Source organism: Dufourea novaeangliae, unplaced genomic scaffold (genome assembly GCF_001272555.1).
Source record: "Dufourea novaeangliae isolate 0120121106 unplaced genomic scaffold, ASM127255v1 scaffold235, whole genome shotgun sequence".
In the NCBI taxonomy this organism is placed as follows: Eukaryota; Metazoa; Arthropoda; class Insecta; order Hymenoptera; family Halictidae; genus Dufourea; species Dufourea novaeangliae.
The window spans coordinates 1,360,140-1,370,981 of NW_015374123.1; the positions used below are offsets into that span (position 1 = coordinate 1,360,140).

General features: G+C 33.1%; 1 protein-coding gene across 2 annotated transcripts; it reads left to right on the forward strand.

Annotated features, from left to right (window-relative positions):
• The first annotated feature begins 344 nt into the window (after nt 1-344).
• On the forward strand, nt 345-10,842 carry LOC107191208 (S-adenosylmethionine synthase). Of its 2 annotated transcripts, none has more exons than XM_015580189.1 (9): nt 345-777; nt 2,509-2,586; nt 2,798-2,920; nt 3,467-3,579; nt 5,663-5,806; nt 6,004-6,222; nt 8,983-9,165; nt 9,259-9,392; nt 10,086-10,842. In XM_015580189.1, exons 1-9 carry the CDS (start codon nt 663-665, stop codon nt 10,189-10,191), a joined length of 1,215 nt encoding a protein of 404 aa, XP_015435675.1. In that variant the 5' UTR covers nt 345-662; the 3' UTR covers nt 10,192-10,842. The 2 variants fall into 2 exon arrangements, with proteins under 2 accessions (XP_015435675.1, XP_015435674.1); XM_015580188.1 differs by lacking the exon at nt 3,467-3,579 and adding an exon at nt 4,423-4,535 and having other exon boundaries at nt 348-777.

Genomic DNA, 10,842 nt, shown 5'->3' on the forward strand with positions numbered 1-10,842 from the left:
ACAATAATAAAGTTTTAGTTTAATTGAACAACTCTAATCTATATGATTAATAATTAAAGTTTAATTACTTAGCAAAGATCACGAGGAAATGACAATCAGTCACTATAAATGATTAACGATCATTTCATTTATTATTTTTTATAACTAACGATTTAGGCTTATAGACGTAGTCCTGAATCACGATATTGATTCAAATTTTCCCCGCGCTGTTCGAAATACATATTCCAGTCAAGCTTGATATCTGCAAAATATGAATATTTTCTAGGTGCGCCACGTGCAATTTACCAACCGGTCAAAACCCGCTTGATATCTACTCGAATTCCGCGCCGTGGTTAATCTCCCGGGTGCCAAAGGGATCACGTGACACGATCTCACCCGAATCGGCCACCGTACCGACCGAGGTTATAAATATCTGCGGCCAGGAAGCGGGGAGTCTTATACTTTCTACATTGTACCATAGTTCGTTCGCTCCGCGCTCCCTGTTATTACGTTCGGTGCTGTGCTGGTGTAGTATTCGTTCGCGCGAGATCAAAGTAGGGTGCACGGATCGAACAGTCTACCACAGCCAATTCCATCAATCAAAGAAGTCGAATCAGTAACCAAAGTCACCGCACGTGACCAGAGCTCAGCTGAACGAGAAGACCCCAACTACCAGAAGGAAAATGCCGGAGACCGCTCACCACATGAACGGATACGCGAATGGGCACACACCGCCTGAGTTGCAACAGGACACCAGTTTTCTCTTCACCTCGGAGTCCGTCGGCGAGGGCCACCCAGGTACTTACCTTGTAAATTAAACGAATTAAATGTTCGACTCATGACTCGGCCAAATTTCGGGCTAACATTCATGTCGCCGTGACTCGCGTATGCCGCCATGAAACCTGACCAACAGTCGTATCCGCGTGCGCGCGACCCTTTCTGAATTTAACACGTTCGCCGCTACGACTATTTTGTCTCGACAGCATGAATGTAAAAAATATCCACATGATTCAATTGTTCACGAGGATTTCAGGAGATCCCAACCTTCAGCCTTTTGTCTGTCATCATTAATAAATGAAACTTCTATCATAATCTAGAAGTTTAGGGTTACGTGTCATTCAAAATGTACATTCCATGATCTATTAGAAAAGTGTACTTATTTTTGAGGTTTCAAAGGACAAAAGTAATAAAGGTAATTTGCCTTGAATGTTAACAATATGAAACTTAATACAGGAGAGAGTCACGACACCAAACTTTGTACGACAGTATAGACTCACGTTTCTTGATTTTATTACTATAATTACCACGCGACATGAAAAGAAAATGTATTAATTACCATGAGTTTGTTTTCATTTGGGATTGGATACAATATGGCCTGATAAAACTGGGTTGAACGTGTTAGTTGGTTAAAAGAGATAGAGATGGAAACGTTCCGGCGCCGCCATGTGCTCAATTTGGAGGCTTTTTTTTTGGATTTTGAATTTAATGATGTCATTGCCATTGAGTTTATTATTATTTTTATGCTTTGAGGAATTGATATTTTTGGGTTATGGTGACTTCGACTTTGGGTTATTTGAAGATTTCAGAAGGTAGAGTTAGAACTGAACTTAGTTGAAACTTTTCTATTTGTGGATATCCGCTGAAACCTTTTAGCGGGTTTTTTAAATTAAGTGTGTGTGTTATTTGATATGTTCTAAGTATACAAGCAATCATATTTTAAGGAATTTATTTTAACGAAAATCTTGTTTCGGTTAATTCGAAACATGCATTCTGTTACACATTTCTTATTAACTTTTCGTAAAGTCTTGCCAATTTGTTTCAAATTAAATATATTTCACAAGTAAAACCGAAACTCTAGAAAAGTATAATGTTTATTTTCATGTAATTTTTTAAATTTGCTACAATTTATATTCTCACTAAGATAACAAAAATTTAAATAATTAATGTCGTTTATTCATTTATTAATTGTACATATATTATTACATTTTCTTGATCAACAATTTCTTGGATTTGAATTAAAACATTGATTTGGAATCATATAATTAATGAGTTACTCTGTAGTAATCTTTTACCCTATCGTGATTTAAGTTTAATTAGATTTAATTAAGTAGTAGTGTAAATATTTTTTATCATTTTGTAATTATTTTTGTAAATATTTATCTTCCTGTGAAATTTCAATGTTTTCTCCTTAAGTTAATGTCATCTCAAATTATAATTATTTTCTTTTAATTAGTTATTTTCTTTAATTTAATTTAAATTAACTAAATCTATTTTAATTTCTTTATGCTGTTAGTCATAAACAAATAGAATGTAATTAGTAAACTATAGCTGTTCGTGCCTTTTGTAACTTAAACTCACGTGTAAAGATTATACGAAAGACGAAGAAATAATTAATTTTATTTTTAATCTAATTAAATCCTTTCTATAAAAATTAAATTTCTGTCAACTTACTGTTTATTGTGAATCATTTTGTAAAAATATATGCTTGCATAAATATCAATAATATAGTAACATTGGAACTTTTTTCAGACAAAATGTGCGACCAAATAAGTGATGCCATTTTGGATGCACACTTAAAGCAAGATCCTAATGCAAAAGTGGCTTGTGGTGAGTTTCCTTAGAATAATCTTAATTTTTAGTGATTCCAAATCAGTTTGTGTTACAAACTATTTATACGCCAGTCAATTCAGCCTTGAGTTAATTTTGAAACAGAACTGTAGGGACCTAGTACTTAATATAATGGCTATATATTAGACTATTAGTTGATACAAAAAGGTTTACACTAATTTTAAATTGTTATATTCTTTTCATGATTCAGAAACTGTAACAAAAACTGGAATGATACTGTTGTGTGGTGAAATTACATCAAAAGCTGTGGTAGATTATCAAAAAATTGTACGTGACACGGTCAAACACATTGGCTACGATGACTCTTCGAAAGGTAAAAATATTTTCAGTGGTACTGTATATATTTTCTCTCCAGTGATGTATGTTTGTAAATCCTTTAGCACCCTTAAAGTTTTGTTCAATTTATTTTTATCTCATACATCTAAGACATTTGTAAGTTTCCTTGCTAACGTAAGAAATTTCCACTTTCTGTGTGACATATATATGCCCTGTGGACGGATGAAGATTCTGTTGTTTTGTACCCCTTGTACAATTTGCCTCATTTGGTTCTCTTGAATCAAATTTTAAAATACACGGTCGAATCATGGCACGAAAGCTTCCAGCATATTAATTACAATCTTTATTCGAAATGCTTATTACATTACATGTTTAATAAGTTATGATAACATGTGTGCATTTGTGTATCGAAAGGATGTGCCTTACGCTACATACACGTTAGTAACACACTGTTGGACTTGAGGATATTCCATGACTCGATCGATTGGATAATTTATATCCTGTTCACGTTATATTTTGGAACAAAAAGTAAGTGAGAAAACACGTATGAATATGTAACGTAAGCATATCATGATCGTGGCAGGATTCGATTGGCGTACGTTGAACCTTTTGGTGGCAATCGAACAACAATCTCCAAATATCGCTGATGGTGTTCATGTGGACAGGGAAGAGAAGGACGTGGGTGCAGGTGATCAGGTACATAACCCATTCTCAGCCCATGCCGCAGAGCAGCCATATAATTTAATAACATTCATTCCTGTTTTATGCTTTACTTACCCTGCCTCTACCTTCCCTTCCCTTCTTACTATATATTTTGAAGAACTTTCCTCCTTCTGTATTGCGTGAATGTGTGAATTTGTATGTATGTGAATGTTACAGTTACATAAATACAACATGTATTCTGTGAGATAAAAAAAATTCAATTTCATTATTGCTATGGAATTTTTACAAATTACTGATTTTTCATAATCATAATTATTATACAAACACTGTTTAACTCCTTATCCTAGAATTTTATTTGCGACTGCATCCACGAAAGTTCTTCATTGTTAATAATTTGCTAAAGCAAAAACTGAGGTATTGATAACAGCAAAACTGAATAACATTCATAGTTAATATTATAATCATTTTGCTATCTGCTCAAGTCTGATTCAATATTATAAGGGAAGGAGTTAAATAACACTAGAATAAATTTGAAAGAACACTTTGGTATCACCTCTATGTAATACTCAAAAATGTTTTACATTCTTTCTAATCAATGAATTGTGGTGTCCAGTTTACAAAACAAATATTTAGGATCAGTAAGCTGGACTAATGCACTTTCTAGTGCAAACTTCTTGCAAAAACATATTCAACTGTATCGTTTCTCATTATGATTAGAACCGTTTTATAATTTTTGTTTAAACAATGAATTAACAGTCTATTAACTTTGTAAACTAGATATTTAAGATAGATCAGCCAGGACAGTGGTGGTTTAATGGCAGAGTAGTGATATCCTTGTTAGGGAATATATTTATCTCATTCATGTAATTTCTACAGGTTTTGACTACAAACTCTGCAGTGTTCTATTGGCGCTTGATGCTCAATCACCAAATATTGCTGCGGGGGTTCATGAAAATCGTAGCGATGAAGAAGTCGGCGCAGGAGACCAGGTCAATTAGTATTCTGATCGTTGACTTCTTTCTGTTCTTCTTTTTGTTATATCTAATGCTATTATTAGTATTCTTAGCTTTTCAAGTAACACATGTACTCTTTATTTTTACTTCTCCTACCTTCGATGTTTGGTATCTTAAGTATAGTGCTTCTTACATTCTCATTATTGCAGATGAACTACCTGTGGCCTCTTTTCTTTTCTTGCTGTTTCTTCCTATGTTGTATATACTCTGTGCTATTGAAAGTACTAAATAGTTTCTCACTATTGCCTTAGTGTGGTTATGGTAAAGGCATGCAAATCCCATTAGACCTTGTTGTGTATTTAGATTTTCATTTTTTTTTTCCTAATTTTTAATTTCTAGATCTTCACGCTCCTTGTCTTCAAAATTATCTCCAATTGAAAATCTACAAATAATTAGTTATACAAAGTATGAGTTGATTAAAAAACAAGTTCTTGATATTAGGTAGAAATAATATTGATTTTCTTCTAGAATATATTATACTTTTCATTTTTTTTTTGTGATATGTACATATAAAATTCATCACATTTGAAGAATGTTAACTCTTACAAAAGTGATGCACAGTGAGGGACAGAAGAATTTGTACACAGCCCCTTAATAAATTACATTGTTAATAATCTAACAATGTTCCTAGATAACGATAACAGAAAAAGTATATTATGCTCATATACGCGATTAGCAGGAATACTTTTAACCCTTACTGAAAATACATATATTGTACGTATCTTTTAATCACCTCTGCAAATTTTTCGTGACTAATTCACACAATCATTGGAATGTGTGTTGAAAACTAGTGTTTTTTGAATTGTTAAGCATGAGTACCCTAATATACCGCGTCAGTAATTATGCTCTGTGTGGCACCTTACTTGCACATTATAAATTTTCGATAGCATGATTGACAATCACCATAAATTTCAAAAATGGCTTATACATTTTCACAAATTGTATGCTGTATATATACTTCGTGTTTTTTATTAACGCTTGACCTCCTACTCGCAAACTTCTATAATATTGCAAATTAATTACAGCCATTAATTATATCCGTGTACTGCTTCAAATTTGTATGTTTTAAATTTCAACTGGAATAACTGAAATTCTTTTATCAGGGTCTGATGTTTGGATACGCGACAGACGAAACAGATGAATGTATGCCATTGACTGTAGTGTTGGCGCACAAGTTAAATCAAAAGATTGCAGAACTGAGGCGAAGTGGCGAATTGTGGTGGGCAAGGCCTGATTCAAAAACACAGGTCTGTTAACCCCTTCTTATAATATGTATTTAATATCTAAGCTAATACAATATTATTCAATGATGTTACGTAGTATTTGCTACTCTTGAATGCCATGATGTGAACAAAATTTACTGAGAAAATATATTATAATGCAAGTCAGAATTTTTTAATATATTAAGAATGAGTCTTTAACATGAACCGTCCTTTGAAAATAGGTTACTTGCGAATATGTCATGGATCATGGTGCTTGTGTACCCATCAGAGTTCACACAGTCGTCGTATCCCTGCAACACAGTGAAAAAATTGGTTTGGAGGAACTACGTAAAGCAGTTATGGAAAAAGTTATTAAAGAAGTAATTCCAGCTAGGTACTTGGACGACAGAACAGTGTTCCATGTTAATCCTTGTGGATTATTCATTATTGGAGGACCACAGGTAAAATAAAAATTTTTACTATACTTATTTTTAGCAGCACCTATTAAAGAAATTTCTAAACCAAGATTTATATCGCCTATACATTTAACAAAACATACCGAATTCTATGAGATTACTATACAATATTCCCTCATTATAATTGCGCTGTCTAAACACTTTTACAATGGCATCGACATTCTCACTATGATGTCAGGATTGTAGTAGACAGTAGCTATTTCAGTATTTTCAGCGACAAGAGAGATAAAAGCTAGTGAGTAAGACAAGACAGGCGAACGAGCACATACGTGCGTGTATATATACAGGTGTCAGAAACTGTAAGGGGTGATTGATTCTACATGCCAAAATGAGACGAAAATCAAAAACAACGAAATTGCGTTGGGGACTTCCCCTTCGAGGCATTAACAATTACAAATTTGGATCAAAAACATCTAAAACAGGGTTGTCCAATCTTTTGAATTCCTTGGGCCACAATTTGAAGAAAAAAAATTGTCTCGGGCCGCACATGAAATATCCTAATTCTAACGATAATTGTTAAGCAAAAATGTCGTAGCATAATTCTTTGACTTCTTTTCGTTCAGAATTTCTTTAAAAATCTGAATATTTTAAGGAAGTCTACGATTGTATGTTGGGCCGCATGCGGGCCACGGGTTGGACAGCCCTGGTCTGAAATCAGACAATCTGTATAGCGATATGCCAAGGGCATGACAGTACCTTACGTAAAAAATACAACCTTACCTTCTAAGCAAAAATGTAATATGTAGACTGCGGATTTTATGCATTTATAAATAAGTTATAACCTATGGGGCTCAACGAAATACAGCAAAAGATGAAATTTTCATTAGAGACAACTAGTTTCCTATTTTATTCTTATAGCTCAATACCATACTTAAGGGAAGAATGAAATTCCTATTTTAGTTCTTGTTTTTATAAATTACTTTACAAAATGTCATTTTGCATAAAAATCCGCAGTCTAGTAATATGTAATACCTATACGCTGCTATGCATGCTACACCTGCGCGCAAGCCTGCACTGCCTTCTCTTGAAAGTTCATGTAGGAGCACATACGAATCGTTGCACGAAATTGAATCTGGTTACTCATTCAGATCGACAAGGGCAGACCACCGACTATTTTGCCCTTGTGGATTTTAACAAATAATTAGGTTTAATAAGTGTAAGAGCAACCAGTGTGAAGGTGCTACATATGACCTTACGGCTTAGAAGTCAAGTGTGACTCGGGATTGTCATCTGATTACCGTTTATAAACAAATTCTCTGGTTTCAGGTGTGTCTAGCACGAGTTTTTTTATTATTAATAACTAGGAAATGAACGAAGCCCCGACACAATTACGTCATTCTTGATTTTCGTCTTATTTTGGTATGTGGAATAACCCCTTAAAGTTTTTGATACCTGTAGCTAAACACACTACACAACGTACCTACTAGTTGAACACAAATCAAATGCAATACTTATTTTGTTCTATTTTTTTTATATATTCCTCGTATTTTATGCGGAAACTGTAGAGTCCCCATTTTATTCGGTGTGCTCTTGTCAAAAATATTTAAAAAATATGATTGCTGATTGAAACACATAATATATTTTAACAAAATCCCAGACATCGTGTACAAAAGTGATCCGCTTGACGTGGAATGATATACAGATATATATACGTTTACTGAACGTATTTTCTTTTTTTTTTTTTTTAATTATATTCCACCAACCTGACTATCCTGAAACTTTTACAGATAATAGTTCCATAATGGAGTATTATTCTTAATATTTTTACTGGGTATCACTTAAAGGGTTGTTTGCAAAGCTATCCCCCAAAAAATTAATTTTTTTTTTCTACCCTTAATAATTAATCTACAATTTTGAAAAAATATGTGAAGTGGAACTAATATGTACCTATTTTTCCGTTTTTGTTCCATGTAAATATCTTAAATAATAACAAAGAAATAAAATTATCTAGCTCAGGATTTTTACACCATATTACCCTTAAGCATGAAGACAGAGATATGAAATTTCGTAGAATGGCGTTTCTGGCAAACGACATTGTTTAGTAAACAATAACAAAAATTGGCTCGGCGTCCACTTGCCCATGCCTCCCCTGCTAAACTCTTTCGACATCAATAATACACAGTTTCAGCATATCATATTTTATATTTAATATATCAACATTTATGTTTATAGCACTTTTTGAAAAAAGAAAGTACCTTGCTCTTTGATAAATGTAAAATATCCTTTTGAAAACTATTAGACTCTCTATATTTAATATAAACGTCGTATTACAAATACGGTAATACGATTGGTTCGTTTTCAATTATATAATTTCGTATTTTAATCTACGACGTCATAACTGCTACTCTTGAAAGTATAACTTTTATATTACATACAACGTGGGTGAAACTGAAGGTATCGTTTACTTAGCTATTGTAATATTTTTTCAGATAGTAACTCTAAAACTAGTGTTTCAGTTTTTTCACGTGTAGTTCCATCCACGATGCATCAAACATAAATCATGAATATATACTTTCACGTAAACAGCCACGCAGATGCTCATTTCGCTTTCGTTGTACCTTTCTCTAAGTCTCCCTTTCTTTTCGCCAGAAAATAAAAATTGGGATTGGAATTAACATAAGTGCTTTTATAATTTTTATGCTTCAAATTATTTTAATTATAAGGTGACTACAGTTTCGTGTGTCACTGCAAGTCTTTTTCTATTCAATATTATTTGTAGTAACATTCATTTATTTTTAATTACAGAGTGATGCTGGTCTTACTGGACGTAAAATAATAGTAGACACTTACGGCGGTTGGGGAGCTCATGGAGGTGGTGCATTTTCTGGAAAAGATTTTACAAAAGTTGATAGATCTGCTGCTTACGCAGCAAGATGGGTGGCTAAGTCTTTGGTGAAAGCTGGTTTATGCAGACGCTGCCTTGTACAGGTACAGATCATTCATATTTTAATCATTATTACCAAAAGAAAATGATAATATAGTAAGAATACATTTCTGAATACATTCTTGTTTTGTTTTTAGGTTTCATACGCCATTGGAGTTGCAGAACCACTTTCAATCACAGTCTTCGACTATGGTACATCTAAACTATCTCAAAATGAACTTTTAGATATTGTTAATAAAAATTTCGATTTACGGCCAGGAAAAATTGTCAAGTAAGTATAAAATTTACGAATATTATATAGAATACGTCATCTCGGTATTACTAAAAAAAAGTTAAATAATCATTTGAGATTAATAAATTGTGTTTAAATTACTCAAAAGCGATGTACCTTAAATTTTTTTTAAATTTGTATTTCAAAACAATTATGTTCAGGTCTAGTATTTCATGAAATGAAACTACATTGGATACTGTAAGATTTATTCAATGATGTTCTGCAGTATTTGCTACTCTTGAGTGCCATGATGTAACGTAAAATTTCTGAGAATAATCTTAACAGTATTAATTATAGTGATAGTTAAAGAAATTTGATAGAATAGGTGGTCTGCAACTAATAGTATGCAATAAAAATTGATCTTATTAGGCTGCAAACATTGATGTAAATTCTCATTTTTATAAATCATTTTCTAAAGATTGAAAGTAATGAAAAATTTATTTTACCAATTAGGTTTTATAAAGTTTTATTCAAATTTTCATTTAATTATATTTGATACATTTGCTCGTGTCATGAATGTTTAAAAGTTGCAGATGATATAGTATCAAAGCTATTATGAGTGTAACTTATATAATACAATTAACAATATTACAGTTATTTATAATTGTTTTCATTTTGATTACCACTGTGACATTAAAACATAATTTACATGTAAAGGTAGCCTTTCAATGTAAAATCATATATTTATTACAGAGAACTGAATCTCCGTAATCCAATATATCAACAAACCAGCACATATGGGCATTTTGGGCGGGAGGGCTTCACTTGGGAGCAGCCAAAGACACTAATTCTCGATTGATGAGAGCATAAATTTTAAATCAGTCCACTGTTCCTTGAGGAACGTGTAATTTGCTCTCAATTAATCGTGTATATCTCGTAAAACATTATCCGAGATTTTCCGACCTCCGCGCTACATTTGCAAAGTCCATCAATTCCTTTTGCCAACTTAGCAAACTAGCAGGAAAAGTGACCACTAGTTTATCCACACCATGAGGTACGTTGTATTATGTGGTACAGTACAAATTTCGTTGATCCAGCATACCAGCCGAGGAGAGTCATTTTTCCGTTACTCCTTCGACAAAAGAGTCAGTTAAACAACTACCAACCTCTAAGGTATTAAAACTTTATCGACAAAGGGAAAGATGAACTAAAGCCTGAGTCTGTTGGCTCACTATGGCTACAAGTGGTGTGTGTTGGAAGTAAATTTACGAAAAGAACAATAAATACAACGAAAGACGTTGAAGCATTTGAAAAATGTATAAATTGGTACCATCTTGAGATGAAAAAGTTCTCTCAGATTTTTAGCGGTATTAGTACTTTGCGAATGTACGTGAAAGACCAGTTTGCTTTCAGTCAGTGTTACGTTTACCTTTCCCAGCAGTTTAAGTGTAACCATGGGCTTTCATGTACGTTTCGCTTTCACTAGAATTATTAATCGTTCGAGTGCAAA

What these genes read in the sequence shown, in the direction of transcription:
- LOC107191208 (XM_015580189.1), top strand. Translation starts at nt 663, where the DNA reads ATGCCGGAGACCGCTCACCACATGAACGGATACGCGAATGGGCACACA. An exon ending in CGTCGGCGAGGGCCACCCAG is followed by an intron (nt 778 to 2,508) that starts GTACTTACCTTG and finishes AACTTTTTTCAG; the next exon opens with ACAAAATGTGCGACCAAATA. An exon ending in TCATTATTGGAGGACCACAG is followed by an intron (nt 6,223 to 8,982) that starts GTAAAATAAAAA and finishes TTTTAATTACAG; the next exon opens with AGTGATGCTGGTCTTACTGG.